The sequence below is a fragment of the Rhizopus delemar genome, genomic scaffold, assembly GCF_000149305.1.
Source record: "Rhizopus delemar RA 99-880 supercont3.3 genomic scaffold, whole genome shotgun sequence".
Classification (NCBI taxonomy): Eukaryota; Fungi; Mucoromycota; class Mucoromycetes; order Mucorales; family Rhizopodaceae; genus Rhizopus; species Rhizopus delemar.
Window position 1 is genome coordinate 1671778 of NW_027137829.1, and position 25097 is coordinate 1696874.

At 34.0% G+C, this 25097-nt stretch overlaps 12 protein-coding genes across 12 annotated transcripts; 7 read left to right on the plus strand and 5 right to left on the minus strand.

The window, feature by feature from the left end:
* Positions 1–342: 342 nt before the first annotated feature.
* On the plus strand, positions 343–2223 carry RO3G_04827 (uncharacterized protein; the record flags this gene model as incomplete). The annotated part of the gene is made up of 4 exons (XM_067659417.1): positions 343–577; positions 638–748; positions 806–951; positions 1093–2223. The coding sequence occupies 4 exons, from the start codon at positions 343–345 to the stop codon at positions 2221–2223; spliced, it is 1623 nt and encodes a 540-aa protein (XP_067515518.1).
* Positions 2224–2602: 379 nt separating this feature from the next.
* On the minus strand, positions 2603–4598 carry RO3G_04828 (uncharacterized protein; the record flags this gene model as incomplete). The annotated part of the gene is made up of 2 exons (XM_067659418.1): positions 2603–2665; positions 2724–4598. 2 exons carry the CDS (start codon positions 4596–4598, stop codon positions 2603–2605), a joined length of 1938 nt encoding a protein of 645 aa, XP_067515519.1.
* Positions 4599–5018: 420 nt separating this feature from the next.
* RO3G_04829 (uncharacterized protein) lies at positions 5019–6840 on the minus strand (the record flags this gene model as incomplete). The annotated part of the gene is made up of 6 exons (XM_067659419.1): positions 5019–5700; positions 5759–6191; positions 6251–6298; positions 6360–6446; positions 6517–6705; positions 6762–6840. The coding sequence occupies 6 exons, from the start codon at positions 6838–6840 to the stop codon at positions 5019–5021; spliced, it is 1518 nt and encodes a 505-aa protein (XP_067515520.1).
* Positions 6841–8432: 1592 nt separating this feature from the next.
* Positions 8433–8666, plus strand: RO3G_04830 (uncharacterized protein; the record flags this gene model as incomplete). Its single annotated transcript, XM_067659420.1, has 2 exons — positions 8433–8514; positions 8590–8666. The coding sequence occupies 2 exons, from the start codon at positions 8433–8435 to the stop codon at positions 8664–8666; spliced, it is 159 nt and encodes a 52-aa protein (XP_067515521.1).
* A 436-nt stretch (positions 8667–9102) lies between these two features.
* Positions 9103–11300, plus strand: RO3G_04831 (uncharacterized protein; the record flags this gene model as incomplete). Its single annotated transcript, XM_067659421.1, has 9 exons — positions 9103–9251; positions 9299–9447; positions 9500–9609; positions 9666–9719; positions 9767–10180; positions 10229–10805; positions 10845–11022; positions 11084–11156; positions 11208–11300. The coding sequence occupies 9 exons, from the start codon at positions 9103–9105 to the stop codon at positions 11298–11300; spliced, it is 1797 nt and encodes a 598-aa protein (XP_067515522.1).
* A 1040-nt stretch (positions 11301–12340) lies between these two features.
* Positions 12341–14039, plus strand: RO3G_04832 (uncharacterized protein; the record flags this gene model as incomplete). The annotated part of the gene is made up of 7 exons (XM_067659422.1): positions 12341–12343; positions 12481–12504; positions 12557–12803; positions 12945–13412; positions 13489–13606; positions 13662–13872; positions 13917–14039. 7 exons carry the CDS (start codon positions 12341–12343, stop codon positions 14037–14039), a joined length of 1194 nt encoding a protein of 397 aa, XP_067515523.1.
* A 454-nt stretch (positions 14040–14493) lies between these two features.
* On the plus strand, positions 14494–15187 carry RO3G_04833 (uncharacterized protein; the record flags this gene model as incomplete). The annotated part of the gene is made up of 4 exons (XM_067659423.1): positions 14494–14565; positions 14624–14779; positions 14827–14891; positions 14938–15187. The coding sequence occupies 4 exons, from the start codon at positions 14494–14496 to the stop codon at positions 15185–15187; spliced, it is 543 nt and encodes a 180-aa protein (XP_067515524.1).
* A 1149-nt stretch (positions 15188–16336) lies between these two features.
* Positions 16337–16660, plus strand: RO3G_04834 (uncharacterized protein; the record flags this gene model as incomplete). Its single annotated transcript, XM_067659424.1, has 1 exon — positions 16337–16660. The coding sequence occupies one exon, from the start codon at positions 16337–16339 to the stop codon at positions 16658–16660; it is 324 nt and encodes a 107-aa protein (XP_067515525.1).
* Positions 16661–18848: 2188 nt separating this feature from the next.
* Positions 18849–19013, plus strand: RO3G_04835 (uncharacterized protein; the record flags this gene model as incomplete). Its single annotated transcript, XM_067659425.1, has 1 exon — positions 18849–19013. The coding sequence occupies one exon, from the start codon at positions 18849–18851 to the stop codon at positions 19011–19013; it is 165 nt and encodes a 54-aa protein (XP_067515526.1).
* A 2113-nt stretch (positions 19014–21126) lies between these two features.
* RO3G_04836 (serine/threonine-protein phosphatase 6 catalytic subunit) lies at positions 21127–21882 on the minus strand (the record flags this gene model as incomplete). Its single annotated transcript, XM_067659426.1, has 3 exons — positions 21127–21402; positions 21455–21664; positions 21844–21882. The coding sequence occupies 3 exons, from the start codon at positions 21880–21882 to the stop codon at positions 21127–21129; spliced, it is 525 nt and encodes a 174-aa protein (XP_067515527.1).
* A 690-nt stretch (positions 21883–22572) lies between these two features.
* RO3G_04837 (GTP-binding protein RAB6) lies at positions 22573–23286 on the minus strand (the record flags this gene model as incomplete). The annotated part of the gene is made up of 6 exons (XM_067659427.1): positions 22573–22628; positions 22679–22760; positions 22817–22842; positions 22974–23057; positions 23110–23182; positions 23233–23286. 6 exons carry the CDS (start codon positions 23284–23286, stop codon positions 22573–22575), a joined length of 375 nt encoding a protein of 124 aa, XP_067515528.1.
* Positions 23287–23680: 394 nt separating this feature from the next.
* RO3G_04838 (uncharacterized protein) lies at positions 23681–25044 on the minus strand (the record flags this gene model as incomplete). The annotated part of the gene is made up of 6 exons (XM_067659428.1): positions 23681–24028; positions 24080–24204; positions 24255–24306; positions 24365–24583; positions 24633–24822; positions 24872–25044. The coding sequence occupies 6 exons, from the start codon at positions 25042–25044 to the stop codon at positions 23681–23683; spliced, it is 1107 nt and encodes a 368-aa protein (XP_067515529.1).
* Positions 25045–25097: the final 53 nt, after the last annotated feature.

A 25097-nucleotide genomic window follows, 5' to 3' on the forward strand; every position in this document is an offset into this window, starting at 1 on the left:
AAAAGTGGGGAGACAATAAAGGGACGTTTTGCTCCATTTTTTTTTAAGTAAAGGGCAAAAGGCGCTTCTATTTCTTGAACTTTTACAACTAGTACCTTACTAAATATTCAGTTTCGCTCTCCTTTTTTTTTTTTTTTTCTTCTTCTCCAGGATGCACTCATACATGTGAGGTATCATAATGTAAACCCCGATTTAATCAAAAATTTGCTCAACGACCAAGACCTAAATTATCGTCTGTTTCTTTTGTAAACAAGTTCATGAGTTTACAGCAATTGATATTATAATTTTCTTTTTTTCTTCTTTTTTCTTCTCTCTTTCTCTCTATTTTTTCTCTGTTATTTAATGTCGAGTAGTCCATACCATATCAGACAGCCATTGAACCAGAGAAAAAAGTCGATTTCTCATTCATTGGATTCAAAATCTTTGGCAGCAGACACCAATCCATTGAGCTTGGAGTGTGCCTCACTCGATAGCATTCGTACGGATCTAAGTATCGGAAGTAAGGATGTCATCATTGCCGACCAATGGATTGTGCTCGGAAGAATTGGTGAGGGCTCTTTTGGTGAGGTGTTTGAAGGTAAACCTTCCCTTTATTTAGTAGTCTTGTCAATGCATTCTAACTTCCTTTTTCTTTCAGCTGAGGATATTGACACCGGAAGAAAATATGCAGTTAAAAGAGAGCCAATCAAGATGAGAAATCGACAGATTAAACATGAAAACATAATATATGATGTACTTGCAGGCGGTCGTAAGTTATCTTTCTGCAAATGATACTTTTTCTCACGCTGACTCTTTTTTTTTTTAGCTGGTATCCCACAATGTCACTGGCATGGACAACATGATGAATTTGATTGTATTGTAATGGATTTACTTGGACCAAATGTAAATCAGTTGAAGGAATTTCTTAAAAAGCTTCCAATTGAAGTCGTTGTTGATTTTGGCTGTCAAATGGTAAACCAGAATAATAAAAAACGAGAAGAGCGAGCATGAATCTAACAAATTGGAAACTAGGTTACTATTGTAGAACATATTCACAAAAGAGGCCTTGTTTATAGAGATATCAAACCCGATAACTTTTTATTTTCTTCTCAGTGTTTTCTACCTGAACCTGAAATGATTGAATCAACAGACGACCACGGCATGTCTATGATTAAATATCGTTACCCTACTTGTGAGGAGATATTTCAAAAATGGAATGTATCTCATCCTAAATTATACTTGGTCGATTTTGGCTTAACCACCTGGTGGAAAAATCCCGCGACAGAAAAGCCCTATCCAGAAACAAAGAAAGACTACAGAAATAGGGCTGGAACAGCACGATATGCCTCGCTACATGTTCACCGCGGTAAACCTCATGCGCGTCGTGATGACATTGAAAGCATCGGTTACTTGTTATTGGACTTGGTTTTAGGTACTTTACCTTGGACCGGTATTCAAGCTCGCAATTCTCGTGCTGGCTGGGATAAAATGAAACAGATCAAGGAAGATACCTTTATGGACGATCTCTGTGCGGGCTTACCCCAGGGTCTTTTGAAATTCATAGAGTATGCTCGAAAAATCAAATTTGCTGAAGAACCCAATTATGAGCTACTCAGACAGTTATTACAAGGTTCTATTCAAGGAGGACCTTATTCAGATATAATTAAGTCTCCATTTGGTGGACATACAGAAAGCAAGTGGATGCAGGAAAATGACAAATCTGTAGTAACAGATAAGCAGCGAATAACAAACAATCTTCATCGTCAACAGGAGCAGCAACAATATCGATACTCTCCGCAACAGCAACATCGTCATCGAAAGCCATCCTACAGTCACCGTGGATACAATGAGGATCCAGGTGTCTTTCAAATGGACGATCTTGCACAAGCAGTGAATGATATAAAGCCTAACACACCAGCACAAAAGAGATTCAGCAACTCTTATCGACGAACAAGCAGAGATTTCGGAAAAACATGCGAAACTGGTTATAAGTTTGGTACGAGATCAAGAAAGAAGCAGAAGCAAGTCGGATGGAACACACACAGACATGATAATGAACCATGGGCGCCTACTATAGATTGGACAGCACCCTCTGAAAAAGTAGAAAATAACGAAAAGAGAGTTTCTTGGGGTGAAAATAACCCTGCTGCTGCTTGTGATAACAAGGACCAAATGAATTGGGGAAATGACCAAATAGAAGAAGAAGGATCATGGGCAGCTACAGTAAATAAACCATGGGAATAAATACGAGTACCTGTTTTTATGTGTATATATTTTTTGAACATTTGGGTCTATCTCAAGCCATACAAATTTGTTATAAATAAACATTTATGCCCTTTGAAGTTTCGTTTTATTACATATACGTACAAAGCTCAAAATTGAAATTGATCTTTTAACCCTTGTTAAGCCTACTTGGCTCATACACGTTAAATCATCACTCAATGACTTAAGTTTGAGCTGCTTTACAAGCTTGTTTCATCTAAAGAATATAATAAAAAGACGCATTCTTTTTTGTAATTGGGTGGTTATATTATTCCTTTATTGTTTGTATCGTGTAAATGGTTCTCTTTTCCACAAATTAGCTAGAAATACAGTGAAAAGGTTTATACATAAAAATCTATCATTATTTTTTAGAATCTACGCTATCATCATCCGATGGTTTAGAAAAATCAGGTGGTGCTGAAGTCTAGATATAAAAAATATATTACTACACATGTTTTAATCCCATTCTTTCATTAATTTACGTCAGAAGGCTTTCGTCTAACATATTCATCGTATACAGTTACTTCATTGAATGGTCTTTTGCCCAATAGATTTTCCATATCTTCTCTTGTCAAGACTTCCTTACTTAAAAGCAACTGAGCTACTTTTTCTATATCATTCTTCTTTTCTGTCAACAATTGAAGTGTACGATCATAAGCTTCTGATACAAGTGCTCGTGCTTCATTATCAATCATGGTGCCTGTTTGTTCGGAAAATGGTTTTTGGAAACTGTTCTCGTTTTGAGGATCACTGAATGATAAGGGACCTATCTTTTCATTCATACCATATGCAGTAATTTGAGCGTAGGCCATCTTGGTTACTTTTTGTAGATCGTCTTGTGCGCCAGTCGTGATTGTTTTGAAAAAGATCTGTTCAGAAACACGTCCACCTAAGGTCATACACATTCGATCGAGTAGTTGCTTCCTCGAGTAAAGGTATTGGTCCTTGGGTAAATATTGGGCATATCCAAGAGCGGCTGATCCACGAGGAATAACAGAAACCTTTAAGAGAGGATCTGCATATTGAAGATACCAGCCTGCAATAGCGTGACCTGCTTCATGATAAGCTACTGTTTTCTTTTCTTCTGGAGAGAGCACTCGCGATTTCTTTTCGAGACCAGCAATGACACGTTCAATAGCATCTTCAAAGTCTTTTTCCTCTACTGTATCCTTGCTGCGACGTGCAGCAATCAAGGCTGCCTCGTTACATACGTTATGTATATCAGCACCTGCAAATCCGGGGGTTAATGCAGCTAATTTACGCGCAAGGACCGGCTTCTCTACGACGGTTTTGATTGGTCTCAAGTGGACCTCAAATATCTGCGCACGGCCGCCGATATCGGGTCGATCGATGGTGATGTGTCGATCGAATCGTCCGGGTCTTAACAAGGCAGGGTCTAAAACATCGGGTCGATTGGTACCCGCAAGAACAACGACATGTTGATCTGAATCAAACCCATCCATCTCTACCAAGAGCTGATTCAAGGTACTTTCACGTTCATCATTTCCACCACCACCAAATTGTCCACCAGCCTTGCCTCGAGCCTTACCAATCGCATCAATCTCATCCACAAATATAATACAGGGTGCGTTCTTCTTGGCTGTCGCAAAAAGATCACGAACACGAGAGGAACCAACGCCGACAAACATCTCGACAAATTCAGATCCTGATACGCTATAAAATGGAACTCCTGCCTCTCCAGCCGTCGCCTTGGCCAGCAGAGTCTTTCCCGTACCGGGTGGACCAGAAAGGATGGCACCTTTGGGAATTGTTGCACCCAGTTTTTCATAAATCGATGGATTTTTTAAGAAATTGACAAATTCCATCACTTCTACTTTGGCTTCATCGGCACCTGCGACATCTTTGAATGATATCTTAACTCTTTCTTCCTCACTGAATCGCTTTGCCTTGCTCTTTCCAATACTAAAGATTCCTTGCGATCCACCAGAACTCTTTCGCGTCAGATAAAACAGCATGCCGATCAACAAAATCGTGGGTGCAAATCCAATCAAGGTCTCTCCCAGGCTTGTTCTGTCATGATAAGCAACGGGGATGCGTTCATTAGGAGGGATACCTAGCTCTCTTTGAGCTTTCTCTAACTGTCTTTCAAATGCATCGACTGAACCAATAGAAAAGTAAAAGACACCGGGAACACCAAGCGTAGAAGCTTCATTTCTTAGATAAACAAGAACTTGATTTCTATTGATCACTTCAAGACGATCGACCAAACCTCGATCGAGTAATTGACTGCGGAATGCTTGCCATGTCAACTCTCGTCCACGATCAGTTGGAGCAGTAAGTCTATAGAGCACATAGGAGCCAAGTGCAGTTGCAATAAGTACGTTGCTACTAGGCATTTCAGGTGGTTTATTATTTGAAAAGGGTGTCTTTTTGAAAAAGTCTTGAAAGCCTTGTTGTTGTTCAGGCTTCTTTGTGCTGTATTTACGAAGCGTGTTCAAGGGCCGAAAGTATCTTGAGCAATAAACTCGAGTAGTTGCGGATATACGAGGCAGCATGATAATATTTGAGAAACAGTGAGAAAAAAAACAAAAAACAAAATGAATTTTAATTTTGCATGATTAAAGTTCAAATTGCTTATTAAGAACTTTATAGATTGCTTCTTATTGGAGAGTGTTTAATTGACGCTTTAAATGAAATTCTCGCATTTTGAAAGCCAATCAATTTGGTTTCTTTTCAATTATGAGATCATTTCATTTTTTACAACATTGAGACGACTTTAATTTATTAACAAGGATTCAAAAAAAAAAAAAAAAAGATTAGTGCATGAAAAGCATACCAGAGCCTTCATAAACAGCAGCAATCTTTTGAATAGCGTTGATGTATGCAGCAGTTCTATAATCTACATTTTTTAATTCGGCAGTTTGTCTAGTTTCTTGGCAAGCTTGGATCATGGTATCTTCAAGTCCAGAGTAAACCAAATCAGCCTCTTCAGCACCGTGCACGATTGCTTTACGCTCTGCCTCAGTTAAAGGTCTACCTGCATTCTCTTCCACAAGGGCCAACACCTTGGAACGAGCACGCTCATCCCACTTTTTATTCATACGACCGAATCGAACGTGAGATAAATTCTTGAGCCATTCAAAGTATGAGACAGTAACACCACCTGCATTCAACAATAAGTCTGGAATCACGACTTTACCAGCCTTCTCCAAAATTTCGTGTGCAGCGGGTGTTAAGGGACCGTTTGCAGCTTCGCCGATAATTTTAGCCTTGATGTTTGACACATTACGTAAACCAATTTGTCGTTCAAGGGCAGCTGGAATCAAGATGTCACACTCTGTCTCGAGAATCTTGCTAGGCTGGTCTATGATTTGAGCAGATTCAGAATAGCCACGGAATGTCTTGTTAGCACGGTGGTATTCATAGAGATTCTCGACATTTAAGCCTTTACGATCATAAATAGCACAATCTCTTTCTCCTACACCTACAATCTTGGCACTAATCAATTGTGTCAGAGATTGAGATGGACAAGTAAAATACAAGAAAAACTATTTACCCATTCTCTTCAAAGAACTTGGCAGCATGGTAGCCAACATTACCGAATCCTTGGATGACAACAGTTGTGTTTTCTAATTTATCACTGACACCCGTCTTCTTTTGAACCTCACGGTATCCAAGGAACTCACGAATACCATAGTAAACACCTAAACCTGTAGCCTCATTACGTCCACGAACACCACCCATGGAAAGCGGCTTGCCAGTGACACAGCCAGCTGCATTCACATCACCCACGTTAAATTGAGCGTAAGTATCCATGATCCAAGCCATTTCACGTGGACCAGTGCCAACATCAGGAGCAGGTACATCTAAACCAGGCCCAATGAACTTTTTTTGACAGAGTTCCATGGTATATCGACGAGTGATTCTTTCCAATTGCTCTACTGTGTATTTTGTAGGATCAATCTTGATACCACCCTTTGCACCACCGACTACAAGATATTGTTATGTTTTTTTTTTTTTACAAGAGAAATGATTTTCTTTTTCTTACATGGAACATCAACAACAGCACATTTATAAGTCATAAGAGAGGCCAGGGCTATGTATATCTCTATATCAGACTTTTCCTTTTTCTTTTTGAATTGTATATGCTTTATTACCTTCCACTTCTTGAAGGTCAACTTCTTCAGAAAAACGAATGCCACCCTTGACAGGTAAACGATGACGAGAATGTTGAGCACGGTAACCTAACCATATTTATTTTTCTGTGATCAAGCAAAAAAAAAGAAGAGAGGGGGGGAAGTCTTTTTATCTTACCTTCAATGACCTCATATTTACCATTTTCTACTTCAATCGGAAACGTCACACGAAGTACACTGTCAACTGCTCGAAGGTGAGCTAATGTATGAGGTTGAACATCACTAAGTGAAGCAGCATGATCATAATAATTTTCAACGGATTGTAGGAAACTAGGCTCATCACTATTACATGCAGCTTGTGTAGCAGCTATCAAAACATTAGCTTTCTTTTCCCCCTCAATTCAGTTTACACTTTTTTCTTACCAGTAGTTAAGAATCTTGAAGAAGACAAAAGAATAGATTTTTTTACGAGAGGGCGGAAAGGAACTTGGCTACTATTCATTTCTGTTAGTTGCTTTCATATTATTTGAATTAGATTGTGCTTACGGTAAGCGTCTAAGTATGGATGTCATGTTAATGTTATTAATTCAAAAAGAAAAAAGAAACGGAAAAAAAGATGAGACAAAAGAAGGAATTTATTTGCAAAGAAAGCGGGAATAAAATACTGTTTAAAGAAAAAAAAGAAAAGAAAAAAAGAGAGATCTTTTGTTGTGCAAGTAAGCATATTATTTGCTTGAGGTTTCCACCAATTAAAAAGAAAAAGTGTGTCAAAGTTTGATGTTTTCACTATTATTCTCTTGTTTCTTGTCTTTTTACAAGTGTTCAACGGGAAACTCATCGTGGGAATTATATTTAAACTCAACCAGTTCTTCCCACGATACAATCTGGATAAGCCAATTAGGCACGGTTTTTACTTTTCAGTGCATAATAAGATGTCTGTACTTTAAATACTCTTCATTGGAATAAATGGTAAAGAAATCTATTCTCTAAATAAGCACTGGATTTCAAGGATTTTAAGCAAATTCCCCTCTTTCAATTTGCATATACAAACATAAAAACTTTTCCTCCCATTTTTTTCTGTTATTTAAATAGTTTGAAAACTACACGGGTGGTTACAAATCTATTCGGATGATTTTATAGAGGCTACTGATTTCAAGCAACATAAGTTACTTATCTACTTACCCTTAATCAAACGAATAGTAATAGTGAGCCACCAAAGTAAGCTTTTATCATAATTTAAGAGCTGTCTTTGTGCAATTGTATTTTCTAAACAAGATCATATATCGCAAAAGGAAAGTCTCAAATGATCCACTTTTTAATTTAGAGCAATTGAAATTTATCTCTTAAAAATCCATCAAATTAATGGTGACAGAAAATTGTCAACAAACAAGCATTTTCTTTGTTGTTTTACGGTTTGATCTGTCCAGTATCAAGGCCATATGCAAAATGAAGGCCATTTACTCCTCTAGATGACTATATTCAAGAATAAACAGAAAATAGTGGTCTTTCTTATGCACACTTAACATGAGTATCACTTACTGAATTGAAAATCTCTACTCAAAAGACGTAATAACATTTATAAAAGGATAATAAGCTAAATATATATATATATATAAAGCAATATACAATTGATTTATAAATCAATGCTTTTTAATTAAGGCTTTGATATTATGTTCTTCAAATATAAAGTAACATGTATAGAATTAATCCTTTGCTTTGCCTGTTTTGAAATCCCATTTAAATAAAATAAAAATGTCTCAAGGTTAGATTTATATCATTAACAGTAATGTAAGCAATTCATCATGAAGAATAAAAAAACACAATACTATAATTGAGTGTAGAAGCGAATTAAAAGCTTTAAAATGTTCTCAGTAAGAAGGCTCCAAGGCACGAACCAAACAATGGCAAGTTCATTGTCTGATTTCTCTTTTATAATTGTGTAACATATCGCCTTACTCGATACAGCTCCTATTGTATGTTGGATCCAGACACTTTTTCTGAAAAAATTAGCTATAAAAGAAAAGTATTATTCTAAAGCTGCTGATAATGCACCTGGTCATTTTAACAAGGATTCATTAGAGCATTCTATAAGAAATGATGGCTTTCTTTTGTGCTTTGATGAGAATGACAAAGATTGGTAGAGTAGATAGGAATGAAGTTGCGTTCTCCTTTGCTGGTAAAACTATCCACTTACATAAGGATATTTTGAAAGCTTAAAAATACATACCATGTTCTTTAATTGATAAATTAGGGATAGAATGGGATGAGGTATTGTACAAGTGGGTCTTTGTCAACTTTTTTTTATTCATCTTTCCCCATATAGGCTGAATAAAGTTAGTTGAAAAGGTATTCTATTGTCTGCATGGTATGATGCGCATCATCTTGAATAGACGAAGTATTACAGATACATCTTGCTTTAGTAACCTATCCAAAACTATGCTTCCTGATGGAGAAAAAGCTTTAGGTATAATAAAATTAATCCAAGTATCATCTCCTAACCTTATCCAGAATCGGTAATGTTTGGGTGGAAAACGAGCCCTTAATCAACGCTCTCAATAAAGACTGAAAGTTTGGTTCATAAATTTCACAAAAGTTTTATTAGAGGGGATACCATAGTTGTCCATCCCGTTATTGAGGTCCATCCTTCTGTCATGTTTCAAACACCTTTGGAACCAAAAATTAAGAAGCAGAAAGAAGAGTCACTAAAAAAAAAGTGTTTTAATTTCATTATTATTATTTTTTTCTTTCTTTTTTTAATTAATCAATGAGTCAAGAAAAACCAATTCAATTAGGAGTGACACCTCCTATATCTACTGAACCATCTACTGAACGTGAAATCAAACTCACCAATGATCTATTAGAAACACTCAAGAGTTATGGATTATTTGAAAGTGAACAAGAAGCTCAAAAGAGGTAAATGGAAACATGATTACGACAAGCTTTTCTCATCTTTGTTATAGAGTGGTTGTATTAGGAAAATTAGATAAACTTGTAAAAGAATTTGTTTATAAAGTGAGTAAAATGAAGGGTTTTCCAGATTCTTTAGCAAGAGAAGCAGGGGGAAAGATCTTTACTTATGGTAGTTATCGTCTTGGTGTTCACGGCGCAGGTAAATGATAACGAGTTTTTATTTATAGACTTATTAATTATTATTAATATAGGCGCTGATATCGATACCTTGTGTGTATTTCCAAAGCACGTGGAAAGAGAACACTTTTTCACTATAATGTATGACATGTTAAAAGAGAGACCAGAAGTGACTGAGATATCTGTAAAAATAAACATGATTTTAATCGTCTTTGTCTTGAAGCTAACTAGTGTCTATAGGCTGTACCTGATGCTTATGTGCCTGTCATTAAAATGCATTTTTCTGGAATTCCTGTAAGAAAGATCACGGTTTTTATGTTGTTTGCCTAATTTAATAATAGATTGATTTTATTTGTGCAAGATTGGCTGTGGCTAGAGTTCCTGATGATTTAGAACTGGCAGATAATAACATATTGAAGAACTTGGATGAACGTTGTGTGCGTAGTTTGAATGGATCACGAGTAACAGACGATATTTTACGTCTTGTACCTAATGTGGCCACCTTTCGAATCGCACTGAGAACAATTAAGCTATGGGCAAAGTGTAAAGCTATCTATTCGAATGTGATGGGATTCTTGGGTGGTGTTGCTTGGGCAATGTTGATTGCTCGTATCTGTCAGCTGTATCCCAATGCCTGTGCTGCCTCTATTGTGAATCGATTCTTTTTGATCATGTATCAATGGAAATGGCCACAACCTGTCTTGCTTCGACCTTTGGAAGATGGACCACTTCAAGTCCGAGTATGGAATCCAAAGGTAACCTGTAAATATATATTTATTGGTAAAATGCTTATGCTTTGATAGTTATATCCTGCAGATCGAAGCCATCGAATGCCTATTATTACACCTGCTTATCCATCCATGTGTGCTACACATAATGTGACAGAATCCACACGGAAGATTATGATTCAAGAATTTAAAAATGGTATCGATGTTGCATCTAATATTATATTAGGATCAGGTCAATGGTCGGATTTGTTTGTAAAGAGCGACTTTTTCCAACAATTTAAACACTATTTGCAAATCACATCCTCTTCTTATTCATCAGAGACTCAATTGATGTGGTCTGGATTAGTAGAGGCCAAGTTGAGACAATTAGTATTGAAATTAGAAACTGTGGATATGATTGAATTAGCACATCCCTACGTAAAGGGATTTGATAAGGCACACTATTGTCTGAATGATCAAGAAGTAGAGGATGTGATGAAGGGAGGACTATTGAACGAAAGATCGATTTCAGTAGAAGAAGGAGGTTTAGAAGTAGATCACATAGAGTCATTAAAAGCAAATGGAATTATAAAAGAAGAAGAAAAGGAGAACATCAAAAAGGTCTACACAACTACCTTTTATATTGGGCTTGAAATTATTAAACCCAAGCCAGGTAAAGTGCAAATTATATTGATATACGTGTATTAAACAGTAGGAACAGAGAATGAAGTTGGAGGAGGAAGAAAATTAAATTTGATTGGACCAATACAAGACTTCCAAAAGTTGGTAAAGACTTGGGATAAATATGATGAAAAAGAGATGAGGATTTCAATAGCGACGATTAAAAGGTGCCTGGAAAACTTGATAAAAAAATATCTTTTAATAAAATGGTACGTGTTTAAACTAATTTTTTCTTTGTTTTTTTTGCATTTTTTTTCTGTTTTTTTATAGGTCAAAGCTACCAAGTGAATTGACAAGTAGTAAAAAGACAACAACAGCAGTAGCAACAACAGCAAGTCAAAAGGTAATTAAAGCATGCTTGTCTTGATTTATTTACTAACTACTTTATATAAAGCGTAAGAATGAAGAACAAGAGCAAGATGAACGGTCAAATACGAAAAAGATAAAGACAAATGATGAATCAGAACATACCACTGATTTGAAATAATTTTTTTTTTATAAAATAAATAAATAAAAATATAATGCAAAAATCATCCAATCATATTTATTCCTTTGTTGTATAAATAAAAAAATAGCAGTGTTTGTATTTTCCCTTTCTCTTCTTTTTAACATTTAAATTCTTTTTTTTTTTTTCTTTCATGTCAGAATCAGATCAAGGAGAACAAGATCAAGTAAGACAAGAAGAGTCTCAACTGACTTCACCTAATCTACCAGAGATAACTTCACCTTCTTCTTCTTCCTCCTTATCCAACTTTGCATCGTTGCTACGTCAACCGCGTCGCGACAGTCAAGCCAACGTGCCCAATCAATCATTGACTTACTCTGAAAGAACAGATGAAGAATTATGCTGGTAATAACGATAATAAAAATAAAAAAAAAGTTGACTGAGTATGTGTATAGTCTTTTATGTCAAAATATAATGAAGGAAGTATTTGCTACTTCTTGTGGCCATTCCTTTTGGTAATAAATGATGCTAATAATAATAATATTGATATTAACTATAGACTACATACACAGCTATGAATGTATTAATGAACATATTCAACATCAAAATGATTGCCCATCATGCCGATCACGTCTTTCAAGAAGTGACATCTATCCAAACTTTCAGCGTAAAGATAAAAGAATTATAGTTGTAATATGAATAACAACGTATGATAACATATTTTTATTACAAGTCAATAGACTAGCTGATTTAAAGACACAGGTTCTAAAAGAGGGAATTTCTACTTTTAAAATTGATCATGATCCTATACAAGAATTAGTGATGAATATCAGAAGCGATACTACTGCAATAGCTACTTCAATAGCCAATACACTTTCATTCGCAGGTTGGTACTTGTCTGCTTTCTATACATACTCACTCATTTATAATAGACATCATAAGTCTACTTGAGACTACACTAGAAATAAAAAGAAAAATGGAAAATGACGAAATAAAGATTAAGGCTGATTTATTGGATACATTCCTAGTCAAATTGAAGAGTAGAAATGATATGGTAACTAATATACTCGTTATATATAGCTATGGTAATAACAGTCAGTAGACAATTCAAAATCTTAGGCTACAAAACAGATATATTTTATCCGATTTGGACATGCTTATCAGTAGACAACCACTAGCACTAACTTCCCCTTCTTCTTCATCCAGTAACACTACTTTACAGCCCATCAGAAAAAGAAAATTCTCTGTAAAAAATGACGCATTCGAGGTTGTGGTGTATATTTAATAGTTATATATAGGATATAACAGACTTAAAAAGAGAAGGAGATCAACAACAACCAGGAGATCAATGTACGGAAGAAGCTGAGAATGAAGGAAATAACCAGTCTATGGTAACAAGAAGGTCCAGATCTGTTTATGAGGATGCTGATATTTGTGCCCAAAGTGACGATTCTTTTTCTGCTCGTATTGATTCAAGATTTGATGATCTGAAGGATTTATATTATTCAAAGCTATCACCTACTTTTAATATGGATGAAGATGAAAGTAAAGTGTAAATTCGTTACAGGTATTGATACTCATCTACTGTTAAAATAGGACACAGTGTATTAGAATCCTTTTCATCTTCATTATATGACATTACAAGATATGGTAGCCTTGATGTATTAGATACACTTTATTATGCAGAAAAGACACAAAATACATCCATTGTGTCCTCTATTGAGTTTGATCGGGACGAAGAATATTTTGCTGTCGGTGGCATCTTAAAGGACATCAAAATTTATGATTTCAGGCTAACAAACCGTAGTTCGGATGACAATCAATACGCGATGCATTGCCCCATACGTCGTATTAGTTGTGAGAACAAGATTAGTTGTCTCTCTTGGAGTTCTTACATCAAGAGCCAATTAGCAAGTGCAGACTATCAAGGTGTAATTAATGTGTGGGATGTGACGACAGGGCAGAAAATGTCGTCATTTGTTGAACACAGAAAGCGTGCATGGAGTGTGGATACGAGCCCTAGAAACCCCAATCTGCTTGCTTCGGGTAGTGACGATACGACGGTCAAGGTATGGTCACTGAACAGCCAACGTTCCTTGTTTACCTTTCAACATAAGGGAAACATTTGCTGTGCAAAGTTTGCACCTAACAACAGTAATTATTTAGCTGTTGGTAGTGCAGGTAGCCGAGATAAACATGTTTTCATTACAAATGCTCATATTCGTACTAGATCATCAAATACTCTGTTATGATTTAAGATATCCCAGTATACCTTTATATACTTACCAAGGACATCAAAAAGCAGTTTCTTATGTAAAATGGCTTAATGACAATGAACTTTTATCAGCGTAAGCAAATCAAAGATTTTTTTTTAAATAGCAGGACTTATGTGTATTATAATAGCTCAACAGACAATTCACTCAAGTTATGGAATAGAGAATCAACCCAGTGTATAAGGACTTATACTGGTCACTTGAATGAAAAGAACTTTGTTGGTCTATCAGTAAATGAAGACTGGATTGCTTGCGGTAGTGAAACAAATACGGTTTATGCTTATCACAAATACTCAAGGACGCCCATTGCTAAATACAAATTTCCAATGGATGATATTTCAGTAAGATACAAGAAGATTTGTTAACAAAGTCTAATCATTAATAGGGAAAGATGACCATTGAAAATGATCCAACTTACTTTGTTAGTTCGGTTTGCTGGAAGAAGGATACTTCAAAATTAATCTCTGCAAACAGTAAAGGTATCATCCGTGTGCTTCAACTGAGATAAAATACCCATAAATAATGACACAATTGACACGCGATGCATGAAAAAAATAAATAAATAAAACTTAAATGCAAATATGACACACAATAGAGGGGTTGTGCAAGTATGAGAGAGAGATAGAGAGAGAGTGTGTGTGTGTGAGAGAAGGAGTGAAGAAGATGAAGGTTTGTGTGTAATAAACATGTTGTAGATATTTTAAGGTTTTAATTCAGTTTATATTTTTATATTTCTCACGATTGAGAAAAAAAAGTTCTTTCTTTCTCTTTATTGATTAATGCCTACAGTTTATAGCAGCCCTCCTACTTCACCCACCGCCTTGACACCTTCAACCATTCAATGTACTCAATTTTATAGTAATGATCATAGAGGTGTTACCAATCAATTGAAACGATTAAATCAATTTTGCAAGAGTAAAAAGTATCTTACTGAACGAGAAGTAAGCCTCACTTGTCCTTCAATGACAGCACTTTTACTTTTAAATCGGTATACCCAAACAAGGCCTTGTCTTGATATAAATTTAGCTGAAAGTGTAAAGGCATTGAATCCTATTTTGTTAGTTTTCTAATCTTACTATGGATATTGTATAGATTCGTATTGAGCTACCAACAAGAATATCCATCTTGCCAAGATGGACTCTTATCTATAGTCTTGATCAACATGGAGCTAGTTTAAGTACGTTATACGAACAATGCAAGCAAACGACCGGGCCTTGTTTACTTGTCATACGTGACAATCAACAAAGAGTAAATGAACGAGTACTTGTATTATTGTGTACTAATGAGCTTGACAGACATTTGGTGCGTATCTGACTGATACAATTCATCACAATTCAAGTTATTACGGTGCAGGTGAATGGTAATTGAATGATTTTCTATCCTTTTTCGTTTCTAATTCTTAAAAGCTTTTTATGGACTCAAGATGAACAAAATCATATTCAAATTTATCGGTGGACAATGAAAAATGACTACATGATTTATTCCAATCAAAGCTTTATTGCTGTAGGTGGTGGTGAAGGTCAATTTGGTTTATGGATTCATTCGGACATGATTCATGGTTACAGTGAACCCTGTGCTACCTTTCAAAATCCTTCACTGGCCGTGAGTAATTCATTTGAATGTATTGGCTTAGAGATTTGGGGTTTTCTTTATTGACTATATTCATACAAAATAGCAGATAAATAATTTATTGATTCTTCAGATGATAATTTATGACGAATGGGCTTTCTTGATTCATCAATAAATATCTTTTGTTTCTTTAATCCTTCCTTGTCTTGTTCATTCTTTCTCTTGTTTGGACCTTCTTCACTTAGCTCTTTTAGGATATCCTTCCATATATTACTAATAGGTTCTGTCTTGCGTACAGTATAAAGCGTAATCTCTTCTTCTTCTTCTGTGTATTCTTTTAATAGATCGTTCCAAGCATTCATAAGGGGTATTGATTTACGTGTAATATATAATATAACTTCCTCTTCTTTTATTTCCTCTGTAGCCTGATTAGGACAGGATGAGAAGTATTTTGTGATTGTATTGTTTTGCTTTTTTGACGCGTTCTTTTTTTTTCTGGTTGTTACTTTACTGTTCACTATCTTTTCATTTACAATTACTGATTGCTTTATAGGATGTAAATCTGTAGGTGCTATAAAAGCAACAGAATTCTCTGTCTTTTTATAATCAGCGTTTTGTTTCCTTTTTGAAATAAAAGAATCAAGCATGGACATGCTGAAAGGATAGGAAAGGGTATTTTGTATGGAAAAAAAAAATATTTTTTATTCTTTTGAAAAGAAAAATTATAATTTTATTTTAGCCAATCATAGATACTGAAAATAAACAAAGAAAAAAATATATTTATTGTGTTCAATAATAAATTGTATATAAAGTGTACATTTACCATATTGAAAATATCTGCTCAATCCTTCTTTTCAAAAAATAAAATTATTTTTATTTTATAAAGAAAAAGAGTATGTTAATGATCTATTTACTTTAAGAGACAGTCTTATTTAGGATTATGCACATGTTGAACCACATTAATTATTCTTTATGTTTATTATTCAAATATGAAAAAGATATCTTTTTATGAAACAAGTCCATACTTTAGAACAATATCGTCAAAACATTAGTCTTTTTCAAATAAATGAGAAAAAAAAAAAAGAAAAGGAGAAGGGGACACAAACATTTTTCCTTTTAAAATTTTTTATAATGTTGAGACCATTCTGTCAAGGACTCTTTTCAACTTATCTGCGACGATCACAGCCATGTTTAATTGGAAGACGATTTCTTGTTACGACACCAACCTATAGACCCATGGCTTTTTATAGTCTTGCTCCATTAACAAAACAACGAGTGATGCAACTCAAACATTCAATGGAAAAGAATTTAAATGCTTTGGGTGTTTTGGGTAGAATATATCTTGCACCAGACGAAGGTATCGGAGGTATCAACTGTCAAATGTCTGTACCTCTTGCCCGTATGGATCAAGTCAAGAATTATTTCAAGAGTCTTGAGTCTGACTTTGGAAAAATTGAATATACACAAGGCATGGAAGATACAGCGAGACCTAGTTTTGAAAAGCTAAGGATATTAACCAAGAAGAATGTAAAGTTATATTGTCATCAAACTATTTATTAACAAAAGATAGTTGGTAGCTACAAAACATGACATTAAATCCAATGAATTGCTGAATCAGCCAGAGTATCTGACACCTGAACAATGGCATAAAGAACTAAAAGAAAAGAAAGAAAAGGCATTTTTAATAGATATGCGTAACCAATATGAATAGTAAGTAACCAATTGTTTACTATCGTCATTATTAAGTATTATCATTAGTAACCTGGGTCATTTTATGAATGCTATCAAAATGAAAGTTGATACGTTTAGAGATGGAGTTTATTTGCTAGATAAATTAGTAGAGAATAGAGATAAAGAAGATGATATTTACATGTATTGTACTGGTGGAATACGTTGTTCAGTAGTTGGCCCTTATTTAAAGAATAAAGGATATCAACATGTGAAGATGGTATATATAAATGAGAGATTGGAAGGATGAATGATTTAATTATATATTTTCTTTCTATAGTTAAAAGGTGGAATATCAGCTTATGGAGAATACATTAAAAATCAAAAGGAACATTCATTATTTAAAGGAAAAAATTTTGTATTTGATAGTAGAAGGATAGAGAGTATAACAGATGACGTACTTGCAAAATGTTTTCAATGTGGATCAGTCTGTGATCACCTTGTGAATTGTGAAAATAATCTTTGTCATTTATTATTTGTTCAGTGTGATCAGTGCAAGTCAAAGAAATCCACTTGCAGTTCCCACTGTCAGAATGTGATTCATGGAATAGAAGAGTACAAATATGATTATGACTATCACAAACAGGTACAAGGGATACAATCAAACGGGGTTCATGAACCTATCGCTTTCATATAATCATTTTTATATGGTTAATTGTATAATTTAACAGAATAGACTAAATAAAGCATTTCTTTACTTTTTTTTTTTTTTTTTACAATAAATTAAAAAAAAACCCCGTTTTAGATATTTAAACAAAATTCATAAAAATTGCTGTCATTTATAAGATTTGTGATAAAAGAAGCCTTCATAAGGTCAAGGCAATCGTTCAATTTCAAAAAAAAAAAAAAAAAAAAAAAAAAAAAAAAAAAAAAAGTTCAGCAGTGATGATCAATCAAGGGATTGTTATCTTGGATCTTCACGATCCAGTAATAATGGAATGACTGCATTGTCTGTGGAAGGAAAGCTTTATAATTTTGCTTTGGAAAGCAACTTTTACTAGCAAGAAATAATTTTAAAAAAAATCGATATTATATGATGTTGACACTGTTACTTGTTTCAATGTAGACAGAGTATTTGTAGTTCATAAGGATGAGAGATTTGATATTGTTCATGAAGAAGCCATATTCCTGCTGCTAACGAAGGTAAATGCAAATATACTGAATCTAAATTAATTCGCAAAGGTAAAGAGGCGCAGAGAAATTTAGCTCAAATTCATTATGACGAGCAGCATGCCACTTATGTTTGGATAGCTCAAGTTCATGGTCGTAGCTGTAGCTTTTCAAAAATCCGCTCTATGGAATAGATGTGTTATATCCCTCGATTAATAAAATCAACAAATATGACAAGCAATCGATGAGTCTCTCAAACCTCTTCATTGGGTAAGGAAGAGAGAGAATTTAAAGACCCCAGAAAGAAATGTAGGGGTATCTTGTGAGTTAATCTGATTTTCACCGCCAAGGAATGAATGCTCTACTTCAAAAGCTCCTCCACACATTCTCCCCGAAATTGAAGAAAGCTTTGGGCCAGAAGATGAAGACACCGCGAAAAATAATGAAGATCAACCAGATGAATATGGTTTTGTGAAAAGAGGAAGTCGGTGGTATAGTGTTAGCAATGGGGAATATTGGAGTAGTAATCCTTTTGGAGATTAGTTATTTTGTGAGACAACTTAAAGTATAAAATAAAGTACTCGTAGCAAGGCTTAATAAATTGATTTTACTAATGTTTAACTGATATGTATTTATATTAGATACTGCTCTTAGGGATGTGGGGACTTTTAGAGGCATGAGCTTTTGAGCCTTTTATCCTCTTGGTTTTGCTTTTAATTTTAGAACATATTTAATTGATATTTGTCCTTTTTTCAGATAAAAAATAGAAACCATCTAATAAAAAGTTCATATAATCTATCTAGTCTTTCTTCCTTATTTTTTATAATGTAATTGTCTAAAAAAAGGTTTCTTTCATCATACATTGTTGTTCGCAATTATCGGGAAAAGAATGCGTTGTACGCAAATCTCCATGGTCCCTTCACCTGGTGAAGGTCAAAGCAGCTCAGGAATATCAAGCTATACAGTTTACGAAAGTGATATTGAAGGTGGAGGTGATGAAGACGAGAACGAAGAAAGCAACAGCTCCACTTTAATTAGCAATGGCATGAATAATTTTGGACTTATAAGAACTTAAACTGCATGATGCAGTGTAGTTACTGTTGAGTTATTTAACATATATCCATATCAAGCTTAAATTACTGATATTTATATATTTATTTTATTGAATAAATTATAATAATCCCAATGAGCACAAGATGTAAGTAATACGTCAAATATGTCTAGCCTAAATCAAATAATATATGTTAACTAAAAAAATCTTTTGATTACAAGGAGAAAAAGGAAAAAGATGGGAGTGAGAAGTGAGAAGTGCAGAGTGTTCAAATATATTAGTAGTGGAAACACATTGGAAACTAATCTATGGGCTGTTGCCCGGTATTTGGGTAGGGCCTGAAGTATTAGTTTGTTATGAAAAAATGGCAAGTTTGTATAAAATAATACAGACATTGGGCCATCGTATACGCCAAGGAATGACACGTTCTCTGAAACCACTTGCTCACTTTTTATTTTATGCATAGTAATTCCAGATTGGTCCAAATAAAATTCAACTTCAAAGCTTAGTTGATAAAAGTATTAAAGTGTTTACAAAATCCTCAAATTGAAAATGGAATGACTGTATGATTTTGACAAATCAAAATACATTTTATAAACTTATGTCACTGATCTATAGCAGATGTAAGTAATGATGTGTTGACAAAACTAAATACGAATCTATTAAAATAGATCAGATAGCATCAAAGCAAGCAAAAGAGAAGATAAAGGTTTATTATAAGATTTAATGGAAATATTATTGGAACATACAAGTGCATCTGTCATAACATATATATTACGAAGACAATTCCATAGTCAAAGTAATATTGAAAGATTAACAAATCATTTTATTTAGCAAAGGAGGAGGAAAGATTGTGACACGACAAATGATTCATCAAATACAATAAAAGAATCTGACCAAATAATAACAAACACTACTTATTGATTTAGTGTACTATTTTATAATTACTTATTTAACTTGTCTAATTCAGTAATAAACATGGATAAGAATATATCGTTATTACTATGGGCTTCAATAATAACACTCTCATAATTAGAGGAAAACTCGGTGATTTCAACTATAACTGAATTCTACTTGTATGTTAATACCATGATGATGATTATTCAATTCATTTACTTCGCAGTTATCAGTAAATTCCAATTTCATCCCAATGTCTATGCCTTTCACAGGATGAATTCCCAACAGTTCACGTATAAACTCACTTGAATACTCTCCTTTCCTTATCCTATTAAATTCATCCTTTTTAAACTCTTTTACTACTTTTCTAGTCAGCTAATCAGAGTGAATAACTTTAGTTGAAGAATAAAGAATGAGTGAATATACGTACCTGATCTATCAAATAAATACCAAATTCATGCCTTATTTGAACTGGCGTAGATTCATTCATCGAATTAATAAATGACACCTCAATCATTCCATTAGATTGAATCACTTGCTTTATATTTAGCTCTATGCTTTGTTCATATTCCATTTGTGGTTGTAGATCGATGGGTGTATCAAATAGATTATCTGACTTATGCGTTTCCAAATTACTTTCATCAATTATCTTAGCTTCTTCCTTATAGCCTATTTCGATCTAAACATCATAAGTTGAGCATTGCCTCTATTTTTCAAAGTTACCTTGGAGTCCTCAAGCTTCAAGTTGCCCTTGACTGATTTCATGGGAAATGGTGATAGGTTTCCCAAGGTGAATGATATTTTAAGTCTACCATTTCCTTCTGCTTCAATATGACTATCTAATAACTGAGTTGAATAACAAGTATACATAAATAAACTATAGAATTTACCTATTTTGACATTTGCTTTATAAATTTGTTCCATCGCTAAACCTGTCAATTGTCTAGCTTGTAATGTTTGTTCCATTGTCTTTGTTAAAGTCTACTAAAATATCTTAATTCATGTTCAACACGATCTTTATACTTTGTTTACTTTGTAGGCTTGATCAAAAGAAGAACCAGCATTATCCATTACAGATCCAAGTAATCCAAATGTATTTCTATAGATTAGTTAGCACATTATCAAATTAAGCAATAATTTTACTTTTGTTCTGACATTTTATTAAGAAAAGAAAGAAAAAAGAGAGAAATTATTTATTATTTATTATAATTTACACACAAACACACACACAGAAAGAGAACTATACAAAGTATTGGCCACCTGTGCCACCAATTCTGTTAAGAGCGTTATTTCTTGCTGGAGTGAAACGTTCTTGATCAGGTACGGCATCAAAGATTTTGAAATGTATTCCACTATCAGTTACTTGCATAATAGAAGCTACATTACCACATCGATAACAATAATTGGGTGCTGACCATACAGTCACCAATTCATCTTTTGGAAACATGTACTTGTAACCTTCTTGTACTAATTGATGAGCTCTTGCAATTAATGTCAATCCATTAATATGATTAAACTATTTGTTCATGAGTACACTTTTCATATTAAACAGTATATCATTAATCTACCTCGCTAGTTACTTTACTACCAAATAACCAACCTGCTCCTCTTGGACTCACTGACCAAGTATCAATATCTTCTGGATCAGACCACATCAAATCACAAAATGATCCTTCATGTGGTATTTCTTGTAAGCGGTGAATGGTTCTCATTTGATCTAATGCTTTAATATCAGGGGATAATCCACCGTGAACACATAATATTGATCCATCAATAATCTGTGATGAATAAGTATCGAAAGTACTATTGACTATGGGCACTTACTGCTGCTAAATGTTAAATAATCAAATACTGAACAGCAATACTTCCATACGTTTGCATTTCCATATTTTGTTTGACATTCATCTACGCAACTGTTTATTTTTCTTCATTTGTTTACTATTATTATCATATTTACCATAAAACCCATAAACTTGTGTAATTTGCCTGCTTTCATGATTTCCTCTTAACAAAGTAATCTTATCAGGATATCTACATAAATTACTTTAACAAACACATACAAATACATCGAATGCTTACTTTGCTTTCAAAACCAACAAAAGCGTAAGAGTTTCTAAGCTAAAATGACCACGGTCGACATAATCACCCTATTTATCGTAAGCTTATATTCGCATATATCCTAATCCACTTTAATGCTTTCTTTTACCATAAAAATATAATTTGTATCTTTAACATCTCCTCCTACGTTAAATAACTCCAACAAATCGTAGAATTGACCTGAATTCAATGTAATCAATCTCTTGTTATGTTTCCAAAAGGGTATATATTACCATGAATATCACCACACACGGTAACAGGCGAACGTACTGGTTGTATATTTGATTCCTCCAGTAATAACTCTTTTACCTAACACAAGCTTAGTCCATTATAAAGCATGATTGATTAAATGATTACCATTTCACACAGCTTTTTAATATCTTGTTCCGGTAAATATTCACACCTTTTGACCTTTTCTAGCCACTCATCAAGATTACTCATTATAAAAAATATAGAGAGAGAGAGAGTGGGTGAGTGAAAGCCCTTGAGTTTTTTTTTTCTTTTCCCCCATTTTTCAATTCAATATCCGACAAAAGTGAAGGGGGTGTAGGGATAATAGTGTTTATTACGATTATAATATTAAAAGGTATTAACAAGCACAACCACTTGTGTTAGATTCAGTATTATTAAGGTTAACTTTTTGCACTATTCATGTCTGTTAGTACATATTTTAATAGATATGTATTTATACGTACTAGAATCTTTTGAGTCTGATTGTATTGTACTTCCGTCAACTCCAGGTAAAGACTGTGCAATCTTTTTAAATAAAGTCTTGACCTAACATAATCATGTTAACTCACTATCTGACTCATTGTTAATATTGTGCACTTTACATTATGACCTGCTTTAGCACTTGTTTCTATAAACATCACACTTAATTCTTTTGCTCTTTTTTCTCCGTCATCTGTAGTTACTTCCCTAGGGTATGCTTTAGATACAATGGTAATGCATTGATCTTGTACCTTTTATCACTTAAATCCGACTTATTACCAACAAGGACAATAATGACATCTTCTCCCCTTTCAGCTCTAACATCATCTATCCATTTTGATGTATTGATAAAGGATTGTCGGTCTTGTAAAGTTAAGTCCAAATATTCATGTACTTTGTAAATCAATACACTTACTTGAAATATCATAAACAATCACAGCAACAGATGAATCACGAATATAACTAGGAATCAAGCTACGAAATCTTTCCTGTTTTTATCATGTTAAATACTACCTACATTAGTTTCGATCGATTTTACTTGTCCTGCTGTATCCCACAACTGTAATCTTACAGTTTTATCCTCAAGATACATCGTTTTTGATAAGAAATCAATACCAATAGTAGCCTATAACTTTTACATGAGTATTTATAGAACATAAACACCGAATGTATTTTACTTGGTAGCTATTATCAAAAGTGTCATACATAAAACGAGTAATAAGCGAAGTCTTGCCAACTTTATTTTTTTGACAGGTTGAGTTAATATTATTTGTACAATCATTACATTTCTCTTCTTCTTTTCCTTTTCTCTCTTTCTCCTTACCACTTTGTTCACCCAAAAACACAAGTTTATATTTTCTTAAAGGACTCGTTGTAAATTCTGTACTGGCCATTATATAAAAATAAAAAAAAGAAAGAAAATAAAAAGAGAAAGGAGAATGAAAAAAAAGAAGGTTTTAATGATTTATAAACTGAGATTGAAAAGATTACAGTTGCTGTTGTGTTGATGCTTCATATGCTTCTTTAGCCCATTTTGCCATATCAATATCCACGTCTTCATACTTTTTAATAAATGGATGTTCTAGCAATTCTGCATAAGTGGGACGCTTATTTGGATCTTTTTGAAGACAAGCAGCTACAAAATCACAGGCTTCAATAGAGAATGTTTCTGAAGGTAAAGAAGGTGGTTCATCATCTATAATGGCTTTCAATTGAGCAAACATGTTGTCATATTTGTAAGGATAGTGACCGATAGCAATTTCTACAAGTGAAATGCCCAATGACCAAACATCTGATGAAACTGAATATGTATTTACTGCTTTTATACGTTCAGGCTATACATATATTATTAATCATTTGCAATTAAACATATTCCCTTTACTTACAGCCATATAACTCTGACATCCAATATTTGTCTTTGCTAAGGATTTTTCTAATTGTCCGGATACACCAAAATCACATAGTTTTACTTGTCCTTGTTTATTAGCAAGCACATTAGTTGGTTTAACATCTATATCCCATATTTAGCATACACATACTTATATGTTTATGTTATTTTACCTCTATGAATAATAGAAAGTTCATCCTTTAAGAATTTTAATCCCTTCAACATCTATGATATAACAATTCATAAGTATACTATTGCTGTATTCCTTTTTCATATACATTACAGAAGTAGCTATCTTTGCCAATACATCCTCTGGTACACCTTCACCATATAATTTATCAAGTGAACCTGCATCCATATATTCCATACAATAATATACACAAGATTCGATAAAAAATGCACCATAAAATTCTACAATGTATTCTCCTGAACTTTTATGTAAAATGTCTAATTCCATTAATATTTGATGTAGCTTTGTCTCATCTAATTCTAAACGGATTTCCTAATATTGCATAAGTTCATCTATTTTTTTATTTTGTTTCTCTTCTTACCTTCATAGCCATTGTTACATTAGTAACACGATGTTTTACTTTTTGCACTGTGCCATATTGTCCTTTTCCAAGCTCTTCTTGTAATATTAAATCGTCCATTTTAATAGCAAAACTATTACCATTACTGAAATTAACGCCATCAGCATGAATAATGGCTTTTCCAGCAAAATTGAGTTTACCCGAAGGATCACTAAAAAAAATATTAGTTCCAGAAAGATACATCTACTTTACTGTTTTACACATATTTTGAAAAATTAGCAAAAGGTGTTTGTTCTTGCTTTGGTGTAAGACCCAACTGGGATAGGTTCAATCCAGGTTTACCCATTCTTCCACTACTGGGTCTTCCTCTTAATCCTCCTGGACTATTCGACATGGGAGGTAAAGGAGAGCGACCGTTTTGTGAACGACTCATGGGAGGCAGCACAGAACGGCCTGGTATTCTTGGTGGCATAGGCCGAGATGGCA